This window comes from Triturus cristatus, chromosome 7, assembly GCF_964204655.1.
Source record: "Triturus cristatus chromosome 7, aTriCri1.1, whole genome shotgun sequence".
Classification (NCBI taxonomy): Eukaryota; Metazoa; Chordata; class Amphibia; order Caudata; family Salamandridae; genus Triturus; species Triturus cristatus.
In genome coordinates this window covers 1,232,855,237-1,232,881,341 of record NC_140590.1, presented here as the reverse complement: position 1 = coordinate 1,232,881,341, position 26,105 = coordinate 1,232,855,237, and the positions used below count along the sequence as shown (strand labels likewise).

General features: G+C 43.7%; 1 protein-coding gene across 2 annotated transcripts in view; it reads right to left on the bottom strand.

Moving 5' to 3' along the window:
* Positions 1-2,894: 2,894 nt before the first annotated feature.
* Positions 2,895-26,105, bottom strand: part of LOC146811698 (zinc-binding protein A33-like) — a 224,854-nt gene continuing 201,643 nt past the window's right edge. Inside the window, exons 1-2 of one of the 2 annotated variants that reach the window (XM_085618672.1) lie at positions 13,185-13,439; positions 2,895-4,990 (exon numbers count right to left, since the gene is read on the bottom strand). In XM_085618672.1, coding sequence (XP_085474798.1) covers positions 4,446-4,990; positions 13,185-13,275 — 636 coding nt within the window. In that variant the 5' untranslated portion in view covers positions 13,276-13,439 and the 3' untranslated portion in view covers positions 2,895-4,445. Of the gene's footprint in view, positions 4,991-13,184; positions 13,440-26,105 lie in introns of those variants that run through there. The other variant, XM_085618671.1, reaches the window with a different exon arrangement.

Below are 26,105 nucleotides of genomic sequence, written 5' to 3'. Positions count from 1 at the left end.
CTTTCATGCTCCGATTAGGTCAGTGGCTCGCGTGTGGAATTACAACATCTCTCCTCTGAGTTTGACTCCTTTAGATACCTGGGCATCGAGGTGACACTGTCCCGTGGTATGTCAGCCTTAGAAGCTGGTGTCTGGGGACTCCCTGCAGTGCCCACAGCGAGAACAAGCTGAGTTCCGTTTATGATCCAACCTGTCTTCTCCCTGGACATCTGCAATTTGTCACTTAGTATCCCCAGAGAGTTCATCAGGTCAGTTAAACAGACCAGCACGTTGCAGCGTACAATGACCTCACATGCTTCGGAGTCTGGCCCAAATTGTCTAGGCATTCTTTATTTGACAGACTGCAGGCCAGTGGCTCGATGGCCAAAGCAAACAGTAAGGGTGACAAAGACACCCCGGTCGAGCGCCTCTCCTAAACTTAGTCTGAAATTCACATCAAGGACTGAAAACAGGCACCACCACTATATCAAGAGCCTTTTGTCTAATGACACGAGTGCCAGCTCAACTTCGCTACTCTCTGCTTCTCCCATCACACTGGCCAGCCGTCTGATGTTCAGTGCGGTCTGGCTGGTATAAAACCATTCTTAACTGTATGCACCATCCCGTCATTCAGACTCCCAGTCATGAGCTTTCCCAATATTTTGACAGCATTTAGCACAGACACTGGCCTGGGGGCTCAACAGCCTGTTTGGTTTTTCTTCGGTTTCAGTAGCACTATAATTACTGCGTCTCTCATTGTTTTAGTTAACTCTCAGTGTCCAACGCTTCTTCATATACCTGCAGTAGTCTATCTGCAAATTCACTTGAGTACGCCTAATACCACTCGACCAGGAGATCGTCGGGGCTTGGGTTTTCAGAGGTATTTAGATCTATTACAGCAGCCTTAATTCGGACTAGTTGTTGGCTCCTCCTAATAGACGCTGTTGTTCCTGTGAAAGTTTCGGTATCATCTGCGTGGTCAGTATGGGGTACTCTATTCCACCATCAGGAGTTTGGGTCTGCATATATAATAGTTTAATAGGTTTTTTTTAAAAAATACCCTGGTAATTTGCTCTTGTATAGTGATTAAACTGGGCTCGACTTACCTATTTGCAGATTAGAAAGCACATATGTTTACCTTTCCGGTGATTTTATAATATCTGTAGTGATTTTCAATGATTGATACAAATTGTGCAATAAAATCTTCTAACTTTATCCCTTCCTACATCCCTCTATAAGATACAGACGGGAAAAGCTGTGAGACCCACCTCTTCCCTTTAACAGATTGCGAAAGTGACAAGCGACAGTGTAACCAGTGCAGAAAAAAGTTAGAGGGGGACACACCGGAACTTGACTTGCTATCCCCAATCCAATCTCATTTTGTACCCACTGTTCCAAAGTGACGCATGGAGCAGTTGGGCTTACTCATTCATGGTAGTCTAAGGATGATGGCAGGAAGAAGGGCAAGAAAAGTTGAAAGATCACCCAGACTCAAAAATACACTTTCAGCTAGTGAGGACAGTAGCAACTAAAATGACTTATCCCATATCCAATCAGGTGCCCTCCTTCCCCTACCAGAGTACTCAGGTCTCAAACCAGGGAACCGTGACACCATTCACGTTCCCTGGTCCCCATCCGACCTCTTAAACATCACTCAACAATTCCCTAAAACAAATGACAACCTACATAAGTTTCAAGAAAATTGAAAACTGTTTTTGAATGCTACAACCCAAACTAGGGTCATTTCAATCAATTATTACTTGTGAATATGTCTGCGACGTGGTCATTGATTAAGCCGCTCTTGCTAGAGGTGCACTATCGAATGCTATGGTCAAGGTTTGTCATCTTAAAACTGATTGGACTAAGATTAACATTTATAAACAAAACAAAGTGGAAATCTTGCTTATTATGTGGATTGCTTAAAAGATACATTACATAATTATTGTGGTGTCGATAATGCTATGGAAACTGCTCAATAAGCTGTTGAGGCAGCTTCTAACATCCAACACCCAAGGTACATGAGCAGGTGAGCACTGGGTGGCAATCTAAAGGCCATTCTGAATTGGTCCAGTTGCAAATGATTTTTTTGCTGTTCAACAGCAAAAGAAAAATTCCACCGGATCTTCACTAATGCATTTGTAAATGCAATCTTTCTCACAGTCAAAGGGAGGATCAGGGAGGAATAGAATAGCAAAGTGATCAAGGAGGTGGGAGGACTAGGCAAAGTCAGGGGTTGAGATTGGGAGAGTCAGCACTGCCTGATGGGTGCTAATGTTTCAATTGTGAAGAGCTAGGGCACTGGAAATGTGCTAGAGAACTTGTACAATTAGCCACAACAATCTTAATTAGCCTCTCATTCAAAATGGATACCCTACCTTTTAGGACAGCAAAAGAGGAGGGGGTGTGCTATGAATGCAATCCTTGTAAATCAGAAGAGGCCATATGTACAATGTGTCATTGATGAAAAGCCAATAATGTTTTATTCTCACTGGTGCTAGCAGATCTTTATTAAAAACCTCTGAGCTTCCCTCACTACCTCTCGGGTGAAACTATTGCTGTAGTTGTCGTCTCTAATGTATGTCCCTCACTGTACTTCTGATCCTCAGTCTCAATATGTTGGCCAAACAAATCTTCTCTATCCAAAACACCTCAAATACAACTGGTCAAAGTCGTTCCAAAAGTGTATGAAAATGGCGCCCAGATTGCGAAAATGCTACTTTTTAATGCAATTCTATCATAATGTAAGGAAGGCTTATCTGACTGCTAGATGGGGGGGGATTTAGAGATTGTATTTAATCTATCGAAAAACTGATCAATAGGGGAGGGCAGTAACTGGAGATACTGTACCCTGGGGGTCCAAATTGTCTCTAAGAAACACAGTACAAGTTGATATAAAAAAACAACGGGACAACAAATTTGTAATCACCATTTCACTTTATACATTGACTTTAACTGATTACAATAAAAGAAAAGGACTTTAATGCAAGTTTTATTGAAATGTTGTATGGCAAACAAATTGCTCTTTTTCCAATACACACTTGACAATCACTTGCTACTAACAGCGGTTATTTAACAAAACAATAACATTGAGCAGTACAGGAGGCAAGGTATGAGGAAGAGAGGGGATTTAGCATCAACAAATGGAATTTGGCCCAGAAGCAAGTGTTGAGGTTAAGGACAGGGAAGGGGCTATAAACAGAGTACAAAAAGCTTAACTTGCCATAAGCAAAGGCCCAAAAAAAGAGGGGCTGATGGGGATCCACGTTCTAGAGATGTGTAATTTAAAAAAAGACAGCAGTGAAGAAAAAATTATCAAAAAGGAAAAATATGAAATGTTACCGGACAGGGTGATGCTGCAAAACCTCAGCAAGTGTGTTGGTTAGGAGGAGAACCCTCCTAGTTCCCTCACAGGCAACTGTCCCGTCACATAAGCACAAATAATACAAATCACTCACGGTTTATTCATGTTATGCAGGCAAGAGCCTTATTCAAACAGGTCTACTGCATGAATGTGGGGGCTGCATGCCAGAGCAGCTTTCCTGGAACAGGCTGACCGCAAGTTTATTCACGTCCATGCACAGTGTCACATGAGAAATAAAATGACATGTGAATGCTCCTCAGTACTTTAAAAAAAAAATGTTTTAGGCCGTGCACCTAACAGCCAGTTCAGCTGCACAATGTAACATATCTTGCCAATCTGGACAATATCTTAACCCTGCTCACTGTTCCCTTGAACCATCAGTTTTATCAGTGACTACGACCTCTGGCTGAAAACAATAATTTGCCTGTTTAGGTCATCTAGGTATAGGCAGTCCCACCCACAAATTTACAGAGGAGCAACAGGATGGAGACATACATGGGTGGCATTTAGTTAGTGGATGAAAGAGCAGTGGAGAAGGTGGAGTCATGGTGGTAACAGTCCGATAGCTTAACCCCAGGCCTGGCAGATACTCTGAGAACTAAAAGGCAAATTCCACTACTGGAAGGAAAGGGAGAGGCTTTTGAACGGAGTTAAGTTTTGACCCATATAATAAATGCCTCTTGGCATCACAAGTAGCTGTTACTTTTCCACCCAAATCCACACAGTGCTTCTGTGCTGTCAACTGCACAATATCTGTGAAGCCACACTCCCATACCAAAATGTCAAAAACAGCTGAAAAACAAGTATTGGGCAAGAGATATGTAAGGGAATATAAAAAAAGTGCATTTTGAATCTGGGTAGTCACATCAGCCGGTTAAATCCCACTGCCCCTCTCCACCTACTGAAGGAATATACAATTTTAAAAAAAATGGGTTTAGAGAAGGGGTGCATTAAGATATCAAGACATCAGTAGAGGTAGGGCACAGGCACATGAACAATCTTATTCGGTGTTGCATTTCTGCTGCTCGGGGAAGGGACAAGATGCAAGCTGTGCGCAGGACTACTAGAGAAGTACTGGTGAAGATGCCTCTTGCATGTGGCCCAGCTAGGGCTTGTGGTGGATGATCCGTAGCGGCTCTGCATTCTTGCCGGAGTCGTTCAGGCACGGGCAGAAGTAGGGGTACAGCTTTTCAGTAAAGGTGCTGGTGAAGGTGTAGATGAGGGTCATGTCGTCACCATTGTAGAAGGACACCTGCCCTCCCTCATAGTCCAGATAGACCCCAATGCGTTGCGGTTTGACCCTAAGTGTGAGGAGTCTGTTCGGTGAATCCAGGGCCTTGAACTCATAACCATTTCGCAGCCACAAAATCCAGAAGCCGGTCTCTGGTGACAGGGTGATCCCTCCTTTGCGGGCGATGGACTCGCGGGCCACACCGAGGTTCCATTTGGTCTTGTTGCCCACCTCCACCTCCCAGTAGTGACGGCCGGTCGTGAAGCCCTCAGCACCGAGAACACAGCAGCAGTAATCAAATCGTTTGGGGTTTTCTGGAAGTTGCTGTTTGGCGTCACTGTACCGCACGCAGGTGAGATCATCAGAGATGATGAGGTTAGGATGAGCCGTGCTAGGGTCCAGAAGCACCGTGGAGAGAGCTGCAGAGAAGGAATAAAAAGCAAGGAACAAGAGTTCAAATCGCAAACAGATCCAGCAAAGCGACAGCACATAGAAATGCAGAACAGGGTGAGGGACTTATAATTATTATCTCAATAACAAAAGTTTTGTGGCCGCACATTTCAGCAAAAGCATGCGTACAAGCATCAAATTTACTTATGCGTAGAATTAATATAGAATGAAAGCCATTTGACTTCATGAAGTTAAAGTCGGAAAACTAGAAAAACACAGGGTCTCAACTGTATTTCTTCCCTTTTGCTCCACTCCTTTCTCATACCCCAACAAATGCGATTCATGTGGCATCACATGTGGTAGCACATACGTAATCATCACAGGCTCTTCCATCAGAGTCTGTAATGCCAATTAACTCTCCCTGTTACATAAAATAAGGACACCCTCACCTTACGTTCAATGAGACCGTGAAGTCTACATGAAGACTCCATGTCATTATGCAAGCAATAAAAAAAAAAGCAGCATGAAGTAGAACTTTATCAAAACAAAATCAACATTTCTGGTTTACGGGTACCTGGCCCTCAATTACCCACTGTAGACAGGGTAGAGGCGGGATTCCACCAGAGAGTGGATTTGTGTTGAGCCTGCATGATAGATCAGATAGGACTAAAACCAAAATCTATCTTTGAATAAGGAGAGTGAGAAGTAGATAAAAAGGTGTTCTTGCTGCAGTCAGTCAGTGGACAGCCAGCAGATCCACTGTGTTTAGGAGATGACATTAAGCAGTCACGGCAAGTCATCATCTGCCCCATAAATGGAGTTGGAGGCGGTAATGCCAATATGCAAAATAGCACTGCAATATTCTATGACAAATATAGGTTTATCCTATCCAGTCAACTGTCCAGAAGGTTTAAAAAGAAGAGTTTGTAATAGGCTGGAATACCTGACTTTTGACTGAGTTCTGTAATTCAAAAGGGATGTGTCATAATTCACAATGGAAAGATTATCCTTTGTAATCAATAAAGATAAGGCTAGTCCCAGTATACACTATGGGTAAGGTGTGAAGGCACAGAACTGTGAACAAACCTTGCTTACTTCGGAAGCATTCACCAGAAATGCCAAATGGACTGGAGTCTCCATGTTATCTTACAGGGAACGTGAACTAGAACACGCTAAGCTTTACAAGCCAGAATCCAGTCTAACATGTGATAGTGCAAGTTTTAAATTCGATCAAAAGCATATCTTCTGTAAAATTTGCCTAACAAGATTATCCCATAATGAAAGGATTGATGAAGAAGGAGAAATCTGATTGTCGAAATAAATGAAATTACGAAACATCTCCAAAAAGACAAAGCTGGCGACCTTGTTAGCTAGGATTATTCACTTCTCCTTTCTATTTTTCAAGATTAAACAAGTATGCTTCAGACAGTATCACCAATATGTCTAGACTCTAGCCTATAATGCCTCCAGACAGTGGTCCTGACATTCAATAAGTAACATTTCTTGTGACATGGGGCTCCCCTCAATTTTTTGGGTGTCTCAGCGGAGGGTATGCATCTGTGTGAACCTCCCATTAGGACCCAATATTGACTGAACAAATTATTCCTAGGCATCAAGTGATCTACCAATATCTAGTGAAGCTTGAACTGGCAGTTGGTACGTGTTTCTAGTCATGGTCATTATGTGTCAGGCAGTCAGTGTTAGAATGCCAATGGCAACATTAGCATCTACATCAGGGGTGAGGACAATTAGCAGTACCACTGCAGCTTACGTAGTTTGCATTCAGTAAGGTAAACATGCTAGAATCCCTGCGCTCCATCGTTCACAAACATGGTGTGCTTGTAGAGCAGAGCCATGAAGCTGCATACCGATGGTAGTCAAGCATTAAGGATGAATAGTGCCTCAGTCATAGTAGATATCAGGAAATTTGAGCAGGTTGATAATAAAGGGAAAGGTCCAACCTTGTAGCTATCCCCAGGTATGGTTATTGAAAAGCCCTACCACTGGATTAAATCAAAATGTGCAGACAAAAGTCTGCTTAACATATCTATTAAAAGGAAAAGGAACATCAAACCCACTATGGTGTGAACCTGTGTAATAACTCTAAACTATGGAAAGCAACCCTCAAAGTCTCCGGATACGTATTCTCAGACAAGCCTTCGACCAATAATCTCCAGAAGTTATAGGAACATTTAAACAATGCCACAGAACTAGCTAAAGTTCAGCAGCGTTCTTAGTATTGCAAAATAATGCTTTTTTGACCTCAATTTGGCAGCAACCAAAGAACCAATTAAAAAGGTGCTGTGGGGAGAGACAAAGTGGATTTTGATGGACCTGGATTCTTTTTGGATGGTAACCTTGTCTTGGAAACAAAAACTACAAAGGCTTACTTTAATCCAGATTGGAACATGAGGTCCTGCTGGATGCCTACCTCCTCTGCTGGAGGCTTTACCTTAGCCAATGGGATCCATAAGGAAAAAAAGAAAGTTAATCTTTTAAAACAGGATGCCTACTGAGCATCGCATTTCCAAACTGAAACAGAGGCAACCACTCTCTTGTGGGGAAAACAGACAATCCAAGGCATTTCTTTGGGCAACCGTTATGAATGGTGACCTGCCACGAACACCTACCTAACCTGGTTATATCCATGCCCAAGAAGTGAGAACTGGCCCATGCAACTGAAAGTTTACATATTTGACATACACACAGCGGAATAGGCAATCTAGCCAATGATCGATTTCATCAGTTTTCCAGAACAGCCATGGTGAGCCCAGAGAAAGAATAGACAGGGCATGTCTGAGTCAACCTGGCTCACAGTAATACAAATAGATGTGTTCCAAGTTGGAAACTTTTTACGACCCATGGTCAAAAAAGGTGGAATATCCTAGAGATGTAACACAGGACACTGTGAAGCAATGAACTTATTAATAGGCATAAATAGCAAAAATAGAGGCTACTCTGAGATGGGCTGCTCCTCCGTTAAAAGACTAATTCCATAATGTACTTTTATGCCTTACATTGTTGACCTGGTGCACGAAGGGCCTCTGAGAAAAGGTACCTCCCCGGGATTGATCAACCTGTAGAATGCTTCCTTTGTAAAGAAGCATGGTCGGCAGGCAGTTCAACACCTTTTCAGCTGCTGTTCAGGCGCATGTAAACAACAGTAGTAGTGTAGTGCCAACTTATGTAACTTGCTAGATCGATGGTAAATGCTGGTAGGGAGTCAAGCTCTAAAGAGTAAGCATCAGGCAAAGTGGCCAACTTCTCACCAAAACATCAACAGGAGCAAATGTCAACCCAAAATACGATGTCTGAAAGAAATCCAAATGAACTATGGACCTTGTCATCAAAGAGAAGGATTCTAAATAAAACCACGGTAGACTAGGAACAAAAGACTAGAATATAACTGGGGAGTTTTACATTAGATCCACCGACCACAGAAGTGGCCAGTATGCATTCTTTGTCCAGTCGCATACAATTAACTGCAGAAACCATGTATGGCTTGGCAGGTGAGCAAGGCAGCATAAAGGACCAACGCAATCCACTGCTGCCATATGATCCAGAATGGCTGGCGATTGCTGGCTCAGGGTTCCTGAAGCTCATAGCGGGAGCAGTGCCGAGTTGTGCCATGAGCACAGTGGTTAAAAACAACAATTGATGGACAGAATGCAGAACAATGTCATGCATTCACCACAGTACAGAGATATGGGCCTAAATCCATCGGTTTTTTTTTGCTCACCATGCCATTCCAGTTTGAACCCAGCCATATGCAAATCAGTCTCGACCCTGTGCCCAGTGGTGGCACATTGGTAAAGTTAGGTGCTTACATACTCTGACCTGCTACAGTTACTACTTCTCTAATAATATTCAAATGCCCAACAAATGTATCCCTTTCCTTCCGATATTAATTAACCAGTGGGCAAGAATGGAGATTTCACTGGCCAGGAAACGCCCGATACTTCTGAGATGCCTGGAGCACTCAGAGCGCATTCCCATATGCCTGTGCTAAAGTTTTTCTTCAGTGATTTGGCCTGTGTGTTATAGGTACCATCTTCAAACGTTAGGATCTTTGATCTCCAGCTAGTGAACTTTAGCCAGCAAATTTTAGTCTAAACGTTACCCAAATATCACTTAACTGGATTAAAAATGGTCAGTGTCAAACCAATGTCCATAGTACAAGGTCCATGGACCATACAGAATCCATAATTTCAGAAGTGCGTCAAAGTTTCAGAATATTGAAGCAGCACACGTCACAGGAGAATAGCAGTATGCAAAATAGGAGTTGTATGAAGAAAAGGGGGCTACTTCTATAGCAGGGGCATCACACCAAATAAACCACAGCACTTTCCGCAACAGTACTTTTGCTGTGCTCCCCATTGTCAGTGTTAAGCAGATGAAAAGGATAAAGTCAAGACCCCATTAAATTCCACCAGTATACCTCAAAACAAAAGGACAGTGGAGGATATCCAAATTTGGCAGTTTCCAACTCTTCCGCTGTGTAAATAAGTAAACCTGTGTGCTCAGAGTGCCTTGAACAAATTGGTTCATCACTTTTTTCATCATAAGGGAGCCTGACTTACAGCACAGAAAGCTGCCCTAGGAATAAATGTGGGTTGGGCCCTGAAAGAAGAAACAGCCGGTACGCTCAGTTCATGTGTGCAAGCACAGTAGCCAAACCTCTAACACCAATTGCTAAAGTACATTCCACCCAAGACTCCTTCACTGATGCCTAAAAAAGGACAGGCGAGAAGTGAATTCAATGGTGCTCGACAGGTGGCTGCAGAAAACGAAACAAACTAGTCCTATAACGCCGAAGGACTGCTCCCTACCAGGTAACTTTAGGAGCCAAGAACCATCAATGACTTCCCCCTCAACCCCCCCCCCCCCGATTACAACAGATGCAGAAGTTCTACAATACAGTCCCCTCAGTAAAATAGAAGAAAATATGGGTGTGGGGGTCATATGTCATGGAGGTACGTTATGATACGGAAGAGAGGTTTGCCTTCAGAGTGCCAGGAGAAATGAAATCGCCTAACTAAAGTCAGAGCTTCAGGTTAGCTCCAACAGAGGTGGCTTGGGTGCTAAGATAAACAATCATTTGCAGTGCAATAGGTCTCGCCTTTGGGACCCTATAAGTATTTAGCTATGCAGCACATTATTCTGGGTACAGCAACATTTACTTACTGCACACAAAGGGATCAGTACCACAGGTGATCACTAGGTTTCCCTTGGGACACCTTTAGGCCACATAAGGTACTGCATTGTACCCTGTGAGGGATCATGCTCAGATGAAAAAGTAAATGAAAAAAATACCATTAGATAAATGTCTGCAAACATGCCGTGCTGCAATAAAAGAAATAAGCATAGCGGCCAGCTGAAGTTAAACAGATGCAGTGCCAGAGTAAAAGTATGCTTTAAGGCATGGTCGCCATAATTCAAGATAAAGTGTGGCATGCTGAGCTGCACTGAAACAAATAAAACACATTAAAAACACCTTTAGGGTCTGGGAAGTGGGGTTGAAGTGGTAGCTTTGTGCCTGCAACACCAGCTTATTAAGAAAGTAGTGCTCTATAACTTGTAAATGAAAGAGTAAGAGCACATGTAAAAGGGCCAGTCCTTATGGGAGGTAACAAGAGTAGAAACTAACCAAAGGTAAAAAAGCATTTTACAAAAGACAGTCACAAGAGCCAATTGAAAACACGGGCAGACAACGGGGAGAGTTCAAAGCCCATGGGGAACAGGGTCAAGACTGATTTACATATGGCTGGGTCTAAACTGGTGTGGCGTGCAGAAAAAAACGATGGATTTAACCCAGATCTGTGACTGGGGGTAATTATTCTGCATTTTAAACAGAGAAAACGTACATAGTGCACTACTATGCAAGCACCTCTACAGGCAGATACTGATTAGAGTACAGTAGAGTGGTGCGGTGGCATAAATTGTAGTGGCGTAGGATAGTGCAGAGTAGTGTGGCATACATTGGTGCAGAGCACAGTGGCATAGAGTGTATTGCAAGGGGGAAGATCACTGAATAAATAAATTAGGTAACGTTATGAAAACAGGACATCTAAATATTTTCACTTCCAATGTATTAGGGGGGCATGCGTGCATGCCTTATTCGCTACAAAGACCAGGAAACAAGAGAAGCGAAAATCAAACCATTCGGAAACAACGTCCCCTATTAAAAAACAAGTGTGTGTGTGGTGGGGGGGGGGCAATAACTGATTGTAAATCCTGCCTCTCCCTTATACATCAATTTGTTCCATTTCGGGTTTCTCTTCTCCACGTCTTTAATTACGATGATTGTATGCAAAAGATACACTCACCATTTTTTCTCCCTAGAAATGACTGTGGTTGGTATTAATTCCATGAAAGGCATTTGAAATCCCGACTAAAAACATTAAAAAGCCTAGTGAAGTAAAAATAGATGTACATGATCAAATTATAATTGTCTGTACTGTGCATTTACAACATAAAGACGAACATGTGAGTGTCTTTTTCAGTTGTAAAACTGTCTCCCTTGGCATTAGAGGCATGCACTCCATATGGGGTGGAACGGAACGCCGGGTAAACTAGCACGAAATGAGGGTAGATCTCTGGCTGGAGCCAAATCCCCAGCTATGTACTGTTAAAAGTATTGTTAACAAAGAGTAAATACATATCAAACCAGACCTAAAAAAAATAATAGTTAGGAATCTCACAGACGTTTACCAGAAGTGTGGAAACATGACAAAATGTCTATAACAAAAACTCTGCGCTAGAGCTACAGAGATTATCGTCGTCTGAGAGAAGTCTTCGGCAATCTCTCAAATCAAGAGCGAGTCGATAAACGTTACACATTAACAAGAGCAGGAGCCAGACAGACCGCGCAGCTACAAACTAACCGAAACCGGATGTGGTACGGAGACATCTGTTGCTGAGGGGGGGGGGGTTGTTAAATACGAGGTTCCAAAGTGCAAGCCATGAAACAGCAAGAGAAAGGTTCTTATAGTTTATTGCACAAAATGCAAGGTGCGAAATTAACAGTCGAAAATAAAAAAATTTAAAGTAATATAATGTTAAGCGCGGGGATAGCATTCTGAAAACAATTGCACATTGTCATGTGCAAAACCACAATCTCGACCGAAGTACCCACTGCCCCATGTAGCCTAAAATGCGGCAATTTCTCTCCACATATTTTGTTCTGTGCAGCATTTCTACAAGTGGTTGGTGCCACAATCAGTTTGTTTTCTGTTCCTACCAAAAAGCCATTCCCAAGCAGCACGAAGTAACCTTTAAGTGTCGAGTGCTTTCCCAGTACTCACACTCCGTACTATGCAGATTTACAAACTGCGAACGATATATCCACCGCATGTGCTGGCCGCCTAACTTATCTAAGAAATCATTGAGCTAAGTTGGCTGAGCGCGCATGCGCTGCGGGTAAAGAATCAAACCCCAATGGCGCCTTTAGTGGACTGGATAGAACCGAGATCTGTGGTACGACTGAAATCCCAAGCAGAAATCCAACTATCATTGAGCTTCCTACTGCGAGCGCGCACTCTGCACAGCCCATTCCACCACCCTGAGGACAAACTCTTCGAATTAAGACGCCTGAATTTAGTGTGCACGGCTGAGTTCTCAAAGAGTGCAAGACCATGGTAGGATTCACGGTTTAGGATGCGCTCCGAGGGAGCACTAGGCATGGCCACGCCCCCTCCTCTTGGACAAATACAACTCAACATGTTTGCACAAATATACTGTGCAAGATAAACATGTTTTTAAGGCGAAGCACGATTGAATTGTTATGCACAAAGGCCGTACTCCTGATTTCACGGGGGGGGGGGGGGTGCGACGATGGTTTAATACAGTGGGCTCGACAGGCAGTTCTTTTGAATACAGTGTGCTCGACAGGCAGTTCTTTTGAATACAGTGTGCACGACGGACAGTTCCTATGGCACAAATGAGCTGACGGGCAGAAATTAATTTTAGGATTGAGTGCATACGGTTCGCAGTGGTTTTGAAAGCATAGCGTGCACGATGGACACCGTTTTTTTAAGGCACGACTTGAGTTCACAGTCTGCGAAGCATAGGGCACGCGCACGCAGCCCTGCCCGCCTCCAGGTGCTGAAAAACCCCAACTTGCCGCGCGCGGAGTCCCTGCGCGCGCTCTGCAGCGCCGTGATCTGATACAGTGTAGCGCGGGAAGACGGCGAGAACAATGGGCCACGAGGCCTAGGCACTCACAGATCTCCTGCGGGAACTCCTCGGGCTTCACCCCGCCATGCTGCTGTTGCTGCTGCACCTGCTGCTGGGGCTTGTCGTGGAAGTTGTTCATGGTGGCGGCGGGGGTTCTCGTGCACCAGGCCGCGGGAGGAGCAGAGAAAGGGGGGGCCGCCGGGAGGAGATGGAGGGGGCGTCTGTGTCTAGCAGAATGCCATCACACACCGGGGAGGGGGCGAACGAGGCATGCTGGGAAAGGGAGCACGTCAGCGAAACGGAAGTGATGGAGGGACGACCAGGGGGAACCCTGGGTGAAAGAAGAGGCATTTGAGACGCTGCATTTGAGACGCAGAACAGCTTTTCTTTTTATTGTTTCAGTACTTTATGATGATATGTGAATTATGATCATTACTTGTTTCTTTTTGAAAAATCAATAATGAATTGAGATTAAAAAAAGAAGTAAGCGTGAAATTCAGCCCCACCAACACACCAACACAAAAAAATAGGAGTATAGTGGAATTGTTTTGGGCTGCAGTTAATTGTTCATTCAAGCAATATACCAAGCCGTTCATTAGGAAAGTCCGCGTTACGTTCTGCCATTTAGCAGTAAGCGCTCAGGGTCCCTGCAGTGCTGTAAGCGGACCAGCCAGGGATGGAGCCTGGCGAAACAAACATTGGCAAATCCAATAGGCATAGGCTTCACAAATCGATGCATTTTATTGCAAGTGAATGTCACAAAAATAAAAGAAACAAGCGCTGGAAATGCAATCGGTCTCGCATTTGTTGGAGTTAGAGCTGTTGGCCTTGTAAATTGCAATCAATGTCTTTTACCAATGTGTGATGGAGTGTATGTATGTGATGTGTAGTGTAAGTATGTGGGTTGGATTGGATTAGTTAGTTGTGGAATTGTGTGGCATGGAGTGAATTTGTGTAGTGGAATTATGTGGCATAGTGTGCTGTGAAATAATGTGGATTGAAATTAAGTGGTTTTGACTGTGTTGGATTGGAATTGATAGTTGTGGAATTGTGCGGATTGGTGTTGATTCGTATAGTAGAATTATGTTGCATCGGAAGCTTAGCTCGTACCTATTTGTTCTTTTTTGTCATCAAAAAGGCAAAGCTATCCACACAGTTCCACGCCACACAATTCTACTCCTCATATTTCCAATCCACACCATATAATTCCACACCAAACCACATAATACAACTCAATTACACAACACACCATATACATCCAATCTACACCATTCAATTCCACATCATGCCGCAAAATTCAACAGTGCAACACATAATTTAACTCCACTACATACCACTTCACAACACAAAATACCATTCCACATAACTGCAATCCGTATTACACAATCCCACTCCATATAATTCCAATACTCCAAAAGACCCACATAATTACTATCCAAATAATACAACTGCACATCACGCCACATAATTCTACTACGCAAATCAACACCACGCCACACAATTACATAACTAAAAATTCCAATCCAACCCACATAAATCCACTACACACCACATACATTCAGTCCATAACACATACATAACAGACATTTACAACACCAATAGCTCTAACTCTCATTTTTTTTTTAACACCCAAACACACAGATTGGGAGCTTAGCTCTTACCTATATGTTCTTTTTCGTCACCAAAAAGGCAAAGCAGTCCATACAGCTCCACACCACACAATTCAACTCCACACATGTGGAGTGGGATTGTGTGTGATGGAGTGTAATTATGTGGAATAGTATTTTGTGTTGTGGAGTGTTATGTAGTGAAGTTTAATTATGTGGTGTGCTATTGAATTTTGTGATATGATGTTGAATTTTGTGTTGTGAATTGGATATGTGTGGAGTGGAATTGTGTTGTGGAGTGGGATTATGTGGTATGGTGTTGATTTATGTGGTGTGGAATAGATTTGTGTGGAGTTGAATAGTGTGGCATGGAACAGTGTGGCGATGAGTGAAATTATGTTCAGTGGAATTATGTGGCATGGTGTGGAGTGTATTTATGTGGATTGTTGTTAAGTGGCATAGAGTGGATTTATGTGGGGTTTGTGTATGTGGTATTGAGTAGCATGTAATTAGGTCCAGTTGAATTATGTGGTGTTGAGTGTAATTATTTTGCGTGGTGTGGATTTGTGTGACGCTGTGTTGAATTATGTGGAGTTGACTGCTTGTTGTATATCTCCAGCAGTGCTGAGGAAGCAGCCTTCTTGGCAGCTGAAATGTTGTTTCTGTTTTCCATCCTTTTATCACCCTGAAACTGGCTAAAACAGTGTGAATTGGCATGCAGAAGTTATTTCTGCCTTTCCTACAAGAGCGTTGTAGTGTTGAGATGACTCCAGCTTCATGCGGTTGGATGTATGAACGAACGCTTTGAAGTTTTCACATGGGCACTGCCTGGGGAGGCGGGCAGCTGGAAAGCCGTACAAAACATCATGCATAAGGTTCTCGAAACCGAAACAAAAGAAACATTCTAAACAAACAAGTTAAAAACATCGCGCCAAAGGTTAACAAAACAGTGGGACAGACGAAACCGAAACAAAAGGGACATTTTAAACATACACGTTGAAAACGTAGCGCCGAAAGTAAAAAAGCATAAGAAATTGGTGGTACTGGAACAGAACATTCACAAAACATGTAGCGCAAACAAGCAAAAGACACACAATTGATGGAAGGAATGCAGACCAAATCAAAACATTAACCCCCAGTCAAGAGATCTGGGTTTAATCCATCATTCTTTTGCTCACCATGCCACCCCAGTTTTGACCTAGCCATGTGCAAATCAGTCATGACCCTGTGCCTCATGGGAACAGTCCAGCCCGAAGTGGCAAGCCAGGTCCTCCCTGGACCGGAAACAAGCATCCTAGGACCAGTTTCGGGGTTTCACCCTCATCAGCCAGGATAGCTTGATTCCAGTGGCACAGTGAGCCCGGGACCCACGTCTGGGCATACCCGGCGCACTTGTGGCGAGGAAGCAAAAGACACACAATTGATGGACGGAATGCAGAACAAATCAAAACATTCACCCCTAGTCAAGAGATCTGGGTTAAATCTGTCATTCTTTTGCTCACTTTGCCACCCCAGTTTAGACCTGGCCATGTGCAAATCAGTCTTGACCCTATGCCTCATGGAAACAGTCCAGCCCGAAGTGCCAAACCATGTCCTCCCTGGACCGGAAACAAGCATCCTAGGACCAGTTTTGGGGTTTCACCCCTCATCAGCCAGAATAGCTTGATTCCAGTAGCACAGTGAGCCCGGACCCATGTCTGGGCATACCCGGCGCACTTAGGGCGAGGAAGCAAAAGACACACAATGGATGGACGGAATGCAGAACAAATTAAAACATTCACCCCCAGGCAAGAGATCTGGGTTAAATCCATCATTCTTTGGCTCACCATGCCACCCCAGTTTTGACCTAGCCATGTGCAAATCAGTCTTGACCCTGTGCCTCATGGAAACAGTCCAGCCCGAAGTGGCAAGCCAGGTCCTCCCTGGACCGGAAACAAGCATCCTAGGACCAGTTTCGGGGTTTCACCCTCATCAGCCAGGATAGCTTGATTCCAGTGGCACAGTGAGCCCGGGACTCACGTCTGGGCATACCCGGCGCACTTGTGGCGAGGAAGCAAAAGACACACAATTGATGGACGGAATGCAGAACAAATCAAAACATTCAACCCTAGTCAAGAGATCTGGGTTAGATCCGTCATTCTTTTGCTCACCTTGCCACCCCAGTTTAGACCTGGCCATGTGCAAATCAGTCTTAACCCTATGCCTCATGGAAACAGTCCAGCCCGAAGTGCCAAACCATGTCCTCCCTGGACCGGAAACAAGCATCCTAGGACCAGTTTTGGGGTTTCACCCCTCATCAGCCAGAATAGCTTGATTCCAGTAGCACAGTGAGCCCGGACCCATGTCTGGGCATACCCGGCGCACTTAGGGCGAGGAAGCAAAAGACACACAATTGATGGACGGAATGCAGAACAAATTAAAACATTCACCCCCAGGCAAGAGATCTGGGTTAAATCCATCATTCTTTTGCTCACCATGCCACCCCAGTTTAGACCTGGCCATTTACAAATCAGTCTTGACCCTGTGCCTCATGGGAACAATTCGGCCCGGACTGCCAAGCCAGGTGCTCCCTGGACCGGAAACAAGCATCCTAGGACCAGTTTTGGGGTTTCACCCCTCATCAGTCAGAATGGCTTGATTCCAGTAGCACAGTGAGCCCGGGACCCACGTCTGGGCATACCCGGCGCATTTAGGGCGAGGAAGCAAAAGACACACAATTGATGGACGGAATGCAGAACAAATTAAAACATTCACCCCCAGCAAAGAGATCTGGGTTAAATCCATCATTCTTTTGCTCACCATGCTACCCCAGTTTAGACCTTGCCATATGCAAATCAGTCTTGACCCTGTGCCTCATGGGAACAATTTGGCCCGGACTGCCAAGCCAGGTCCTCCCTGGACCGGAAACAAGCATCCTAGGACTGGGGCTCTGCATTGGCAGAAGGAGGAGTCTGGATCCCTCCCAAACCTAGTTACACTCAGTCAGAAATAACTATTTCGCCAACACAACAATGGCATAAAAAGTATTCTACAAACACATGTACATCAATATCAACTATCATTAAAATTTACAATAACATGTAATAAGACAAAAATTTGTTAAAAAGAGGTCAAAATGTTAGTTAAAAAAATTATCATAGGCTAAAAGAAAACAATAGTTCATAAGTATACACACAGATATTGCACAACCCAACTTCTTGGTTTGTATCAAATATAAGAATGCCCATTTGACCTCCTTTTGCTCAAAGCAGATAAAAAGAACGAGGCCAAAGAAAAACATGCAAAGGGATCAGACAATTACTGAAGATAGTATAAGGCTACACAACATTGTTTAAAATTCATTTTCCGAAAAAGGGGGACAATGAATCTTTTTCTTTCGTCACAATAAAATTTATAAAAGAACAAAAAATGAAGATCATTCTGGATGGATCCCTTGTCACAAGGGCAGAATGGGAGTGCAGTAATCACATAGGTTTTGGGCGGATGACCTAACATAAGGGGATATAATTTAAACGAAATCTCATTCAAATATATCTATGTTCAAGATTTGTAACAAAGGATAGGTAGGTAGAGTTCACATTAATCATACTTGTACTCGGGGCCGTGTAATAAATTCTGACTGTAGAAAGTTTGCGTCCTCGCCTGTAAATGAACCAATAAGTGAGTTTTTAACTCCTTTTTAGATATTAACCGGCACATCTTCGGATCCTCATAAAGGTAATGTAAACAAACCGCCTGAAGGTTGGATTTGACATATCTTAACCATCTAATATTGTTCACACCATCTAATTTTAGGACATCATTTACAATATCTCTGGTCAATGAAAGGGTTTCTTTACGCCAGACTGAGTGCCATATCATACTTGGTGCAATACAAATCTTATCAATGATATAAGGAACTCTCAACTCCATATGGTAGTTATAGTTAGAGCATGACTGGGGCAGGGAAACCACGTTTTTCAATAAGGCATCTTCTATGCGCTGCAGTTTAGAGGCATCAGAGAGGCGCCAAACAGCAGCGCCATAAGAGGTGACGGATAGAGTTCTCACCTCGTAAACCTTTTTTATCACTTCAATTGGTTTGGTCCCGATTTTTTTCACATATTTAACGAGGGCCCCAGTATTTTTTTCCATTAATAATCCCCTCTGAGAGACCATACTTTTATTATCTTGATCGAACACGATCCCTAAGTAGTTAGAAGAATCAACGACATCTAGCTTCACCCCTTTAACATAGATCTGTGGCTGTTTCTGCTGCTTTGGAACTTACACAAGAACAAAGGACTTAGAATAATTACTTTTCAAATCCAGATTATTCATACATTTTGCATACTCCTCTACGAGTCGACGCAGCGCATTACCTGTGCGAGCCAGGATCACCGCATCGTCAGGGTAGAGGAGTATCAGAACTGGAAGAGAATTAATAAAAGGAACATCTGTGGTGGACCCAGGCAATGCAGATTTTACGGCGTTAGTATTTAAAGCAAACAAAAAGGGCACAAGGGCGTACCCCTGTCTCACGCCCCTAGTGATTCTAAAGTGTCTTGTGCACTCTCCTCCCTTGCAAAACCGAACACAGGCCGTAGTTTCGGCATACAAATCACAGATTACATTAATGATCTCGATCTCAATTCCCATTGCCTCCATGACCTGCCACAGCTTAGATTGTATATATCACACACTAGAGGGTCCAAGGAAGAACTATGTTACAATATAGAAACTTCTATCCTATATGTCTTCCAGACTTATAATACCCACACAATATATAGGGAAGCACTGGTGAAAGATATGTGAAAAACCTTAAAATGGGCACAACCAGGTTATGGACAAAAACCCTCACTCACCCGCGGGTGACATGCTTCATCATAGGGTTCCTCCAGCACACGGGGACCGCAAGGTACCCCGTGTGGGCTACGACTTTACCCAAGAGGTAAGGAGCAGGAGTGCAAAGCACGTGTTGGTTCTACTGACTCAGTATGAGTGAGGGTTTTCGTCCATAACCTGGATGTGCCCATTTTTGGGTTTTTCACATCTCTTTCACTGGTGCTACCCTATATATTGTACAGCTTGGATTGTTTCACAATCAAAGGCTGCCGACAGATCCATGAAGGCTAAGTATGAGTAACCATTCTTGACCGCCTCGTATTTAGCTATTATTAAATTTAAATTCAAACACTGGTCCAGTGTGCTCTTTCCTTTTTATGAAGCCATATTGGCATGGGATTATTATGTTCTTTACCCGGGCCCATTCCTCAAGCCTGTTTAAAAGTAACCGGCCCATTAGTTTGGCAGTTGAGTCTAATAAAGATATGGGCCTATAATTTTTTGGTACTGTCTTGTCCCCCTTTTTAGGTTGAGCGCAAGCGTACGACCTCTTGTATACTTTAGCATACATATATCTCTGTGGCCAAATGCCAGTCCTTGCTTCCCATTTGCTTGTTATAAATAGGTACAATTACAGTCGTCTTCCCTGAAGATGGCGCACCTGTTCAGACAATTTTATTAAAAACATTTGTAAGAAGTGGCACCCAAAGATCTTGATTATCTAAGAAGTCAATTGGGACGCCATCATGTCCAGGTGCCTTTGCTCTTTTACACTGGTTAAGAGCGTATCTTGTTTCTTCCAGAGTAAAGAGTACACTATTTTCTGATCCAGGTAATCCTAGGGGGGGGGGGGGGTTGAACAATTACCCCCTGGGTGTTACCAAACTGACCTTCAAAATGTACGACCCATGCCTCCTGAGCCACATGGGTATCTGTTGTCATCATTCTTTCATCTCTCAGAAAAGGGGCATTGAGCAATGACCAGAACACCTGTGAGCTGTTTAATACAGCAGCCCTTTGTAATCTTTCCCACCACTCCTCCTTTAAGAACTTTAGCCTTGTTAACCTTGCTTTCTTATATAATTGGCGTGAGGACTTGACCACATTTTGGTCTTTAGGTTTTGTCTTCAAAGCCATATAAAGCTTTTTGAGTGTTTTTGCACATTTGTCATTAAACCAGGTGGGACCCTTACGATGCCCATTAGATATAGAGTGCAGTAGGGTATTTTTAATTTCTGATAAAGTTCGATCAAAAGCTGAGGTTATTCCATTATCAATCATTGCATCTAGACAGATCATTATCTTTGGTGCCTGTTTGGAGACTACGTTCCCAACAAACTTGTTTAATAGGAAGGTTAACACAAGGTTCCTTTTTTTGTAAGGATGGAATGAGAAACGTGATTGCGGTGTGATCACTGAAAGCGTAAAAGTTGATCATGAATTGGGTAAAAAACTTCCTTATAGGATTTGAGACTAAAATATAGTCAAGAGTTGAGAAGGAGAAGCGAGTAAAAAAATGTGAAGTTTAACTGTCCGGTTACGGTGTCAGCAGTATTTAACATTACAAGGTTATTTACAATTAATAACCCATTAAGGGCATCACCATAATCATTGTGGCTAAAATGGGGAAAGGAATCCCCATCTTTATCTACTAGCCCACATGCGGTGAATTAACCTTATTGCAAGGGTGAGCGTTAAAAGCCCCTCACCAGATTATATCGCAGGGTTTATGATTTACTTTCTCCAAATTAGCAATGTCTTTTCCTAAGGGGTCCAAGATCACTGCTTGATTGCCAGCAAAATTATTATAATAACATTTATAAGAATCCAAGATCTATCTTTATGAAACTCAAAAAGAATAATGTCGCATTCATCAACCTTATTTACGAGCGCAAACAGTGCGATTCGCAAAAATCGTCCATTAGCGCCCGCAAAAAGGGCTTCTGTGATGCATCAAACTGTAAAGCTCTCGCAATTTAAGAAATCGCAATTTATTGCGATTTCTTTAATTGCGATTGCATTTAAGGAATCGCAAATTGCGATTCCTTAAATGCAATGCATGATGGAATCGCAAATAGCGATTTCGCAAATAAGGGGCACAAATTACCATCAATTTGAACTTGGTGGTAATTTGCAAAAACTTTGAAAAATGCACTAAAGTGCATTTTTCAAAGTTGTAGGTTACACACACACATGCCCTTGGGCATGTGTGTGCACAACCTGTGTGCACAGATCAATTTCAGGGGGTGCAACAGGGTGTCTTTTATACACCCTTGAAATTGCATGCATAATTTGCGAGTATCTATTGGGTATTCGCGAGTCGCAATTAAGGAATGTTTGGGAATCACTAATTATATAGCGATTCCTACATGCATAGAAGGCTTTTGCAATTCCTGATTTGCGATTCCTTAATAATCGCAATTAAGGCATTGCAAAAGCCTACATTGATGCATGTGCCCCCATGTGATAATATGGTGACATATTTAAAAACGTTTTAACCTTTAGGGGAAGAGTATTAGAAAATAATGTTAATAAACCTCCCTTTGAACGGCCAGCAGTTGAAGGTATGGCGGGACTGTGAAATCAGCGATACCCATTCAAGTGAACCTGATCAATTTCCCAAGTCTCCTAAAGGCGCAAGATATCAAAGCCCATTAGCATGGATAGCCAGTCAGAGTTAAACTTTTTTTGGTTATACCCTGCGATGTTCCAAGAAATAACTGCGACAAACACCAAAGTGATCTCTTTGCAAATCGGACTCTGAGACAGGATTGAACTATCTGGCTGTATACTTGAGTTTAAATGAGGGTTTAAGAGGGCAGAAGAGTTACAGCTGTGCCATTAAGGGATACTATATATTGATAATTGGGGGATGGTAAGCATCGATCAGCAAGTCAATCACATTCAACCGTGTCCTCCAATAAAGTGAATCTATTCCTAAGGGGTAGGAGTGAGGTAGATTGAGAGAGATATAGACGGACGGAAGGGTAAGTGAGAGTTGTTCGCTTTATGGTATAAAGGTTGAGATGGTCTACAAGGTTTGTAAAAGAAACCCAACAGGAGTGCCCAAATGTCAGAATAGAGAGTGGGGGTACTTTGTAGCATTCTTAACAGGTCACCTACCATGTGCTGGTTATTGAAATTAATAATGATGCAATCCCCTCCTATAGTTTTTGGGCCCCTTCCTACCCAGTTTACTCTCCTAGCCATAATAAGGTGTTGATATACATTAAGACTGTCCCCTGTATGTTTAAAAAGCCAATGCAGGGCTTTGCGAATTAGCTGCTCTGTTTTTTTGCTGGTCCAATTTTAATTCTGGGGCATATGCTAATACTATGAGAAAGGGACAGGCTGGTGGTGGGAGGAGGTCTAAACTTACTCCTGATTTGACTGTAGCAACTGATTGATTAGTAATGTACCCCCTGTGATGAGCACCTGGGCCACCCCCACCTAAACAAATATTATTTGCAAATGGTCGAGCATTAACAGCCTCGCTCTGTGGCAAATCAGTCGCCTAAAACTGTGGGGGGGGGGAGACGCAGGGGGGGGCACATGTTTGAAAGATGGAAGGGCTGCAAGGGACACCTCTGTTCTGGCCAACTTGGAAATACATAAATTTTCTTAGCAGGGTAATTACTATCAGTGGATGGCTTTGGTATGCCTAATATTGGTACAGAGTCCAGAGCCAAATAATTAGAAGTGGCCAAATGAGTTGCGCTGGGCTGTGAAGAATTAAAATAATCAGAGGTAGTTGTTTGTGCCTGTCCCACCTTCCCCCCTCCCACGGCAAAGGTGGGGAGACTACTACACAACAAAGACACAGATCTTCTATTTTTCTCAGTCTTTTTAAGAGAAAAAGAACGTTCCAGATTCCCGCATAGATCGTCTAACAATTGCGGTGTCACCCCCAAACTGGACGAAAGAAGGGACTCAGTGTCTCGATTGCTAAGTTTCAAGGGTCTTGCAATCTTTGGTGCAGTCTTTGGTGTAATGATTTTCTTCCCCCTCCTCTATTTACCAGGAGGTACAATCAGTGAGCTATCTTGAGATTGAGATTGGGGTTCTAAACCGATATCTGAAGATGAAACAATGCCAGTAGGTACTGCGGGGTTGAGGTAGGTAGTAAAGAGCCAGGTTCAGAAAAGTCCGGGCAGGATCTTACCTCCTCAAGCGAGAGGCGCTGCTCCGTAATCTCAATGTCTTTTGAGAGTACATCCGCCGCTCTTAGAAGGAAAGAGTCTAGCGTATTGATGATTTCATCCCCTGGTTAATTTGATTTGGCCTTCCGTTTTACCATCTCAGAAGTGGAACGGTGTGGGATGGCCAAATACCAGGTGTTAGTGAGGTGGCCCAGCCTTCTCCGGGCATGGACGGGCCCGTCCTTGGCACTGGCGCGTCCCGTGCTGCGCGATCGCTGGCACTTTCAGCGCATGTAGAGGCGGTGGGGTTGCTGGGATACTGAGTCCGTGTGACTTCCAGCCTAGAAACAGCTGTGGATACAATGTTGCATGCAAGTGGCAGCGTGACGATCAACCCCGCTCTGGGGACTGCTGGCGGCTTTTCAGCCCGTGTAGAGGCGGTGGGGTTGCTGGGATACTGAGTCCGTGTGACTCTCAGCCTAGAAAACAGCTGTGGATACAATGTTGCAGGCAAGTGGTGGCATGACAATCGACCTAGTCATGCTCAAAGGCGTATGATATAGTTGATGCAAGTATTAAAAGTGGATGAGGCACAGTCTACCGTTCGGGGGATAGTTCTCCCAGCTGGCCACAACATTATATCCATTCCTTATCAGGAAGCTGCTCCCCCAGGTCAGCCTACCGTGGCATTCTGGCCTGCTGCTTAGCCTCTGTATGCATTGCACAGTAGACGGTCGTGACCAAGTTTCTGTGAGATGATTTGGCTATTAGCAGTCCCAGTGCCTTGCTAGCCTGGAGCTCTTGTGGAAATGATGGGTAATTAGTTCTACATAAAGCACTACGCCTCAGATATACCAGGGTATCTGCTACTGATCAAGCCTTCCCCGCCCTCCCCATCTGGACGGGCCTGGAACTCCCCACATTGAAAAATGTCTCCTGCCTTGTGAATACCATTGTTTGGAGCCTATGGAGTACCTGCTTCTCTTCGGTAAGTTGTACAAATGGGTAGTGGGTCCAGGGTTGAATCGGGCACTACAGTTTCTGATGGCGCAGATGCTGTTGGATCCTGTTCCAGGCTCACACCGTACAGTTCACCATTTTTATCTCTGTTTGGTTAGCTTTATGGGGCCGGCCTACCATCAAGTGCAGCGGATTTGAATGTACCATGTCTTGTTCTACTGCCACGTGCATCATATAGTGTTGAGAATGCAACCAGAAATGGACAAACTGTGACTGCACACAGCTATCATATAGTTCAAAATTTGGACCACTGTTTATATGGCAGGGTGAGCACTTCCCAAAGAAGTTTGGGTTGCTTTCTGGCCCCCACAAGGGTTATCATCAGGGATCTAAGTGTTATAAAAAATGCTTGTGTCAGTAAAATGGAGACATTATGGAAAAGGTAGAGGAATTTGGAGTGGACCACCATCTTCATTATGGCATGCCTGCCAGTCAGTGACGTCGGTAGCGTCTTCCATTTGTCAATGCTCTCCTCCAGTTTAGACATCGCAACACCATAATTCTCCCCGCGGCAATAGTGGCCATATCCCTACTGATGCACAATCCAAGATATTTAGCTGATGTTCCACAGGAGAGGGTAGTCCAGCACACTTGTCGGAGTACCCGAAGTGAGAGGAAACACAGTGGATTTGTTCCAGTTTATTGAGATACCTGAGACCATTCCAAAGAGGGTGAAATCTCTAATCACAGGGCTCAGGTTGCAGGTTGGCTCGCAATGGAAAAGGTTAATGTAATCCGCATATAGGTAGGCAATCAAATTACAATTTGAGAAGCTCAGCTTCCAAGCCTCGTGCAACTGGCAAAGTGCACACGCCAATCTTTCTGATGCCGGTGCATATAGTATAGGGGACAGTAGGTAGCCCTGCCACGTGCAGCGGTCAGGTACAGCTAGAGCTGGACAAGTACTGTGAAAATGGTTCGAAGGTTGTGAGATGTAAATCTTCCTAGAATAATTGTCCAGCCTGGTCTGGTAAGACCAGATTCGGAAGCAGCAAGAGTATTATGTTAGCAGGCACCTTAGCAAGAATCTTCACATCAACATTGAGGAGTGATAGCGAGGGGTACGAATCACACCTTGAGGGGGGCTTACCCAGCTTAAGTAGAGTAATAATTATGGCCCCTGCATTCATTTGTTAAAAGATGGTCTAAGGATGTTCCCATGGCCTGCCTTGCCTGTGGTCTAGCTGAGGAAACAGAACTGCTGTTTTTTTTGTTTGCCAAGGCTACTCTAAGATCAGAAGAAGAGAATTACAGCAATTATGTAAGAATCTAGGTGCTATCCATTGCATAGATGTGTTTAGGATTTTAAAACATGACACCAGCATGCATATAGTATTTGCTACCTCACGATTTCTTGCTGGAATGTGGTGGGCTCGTCT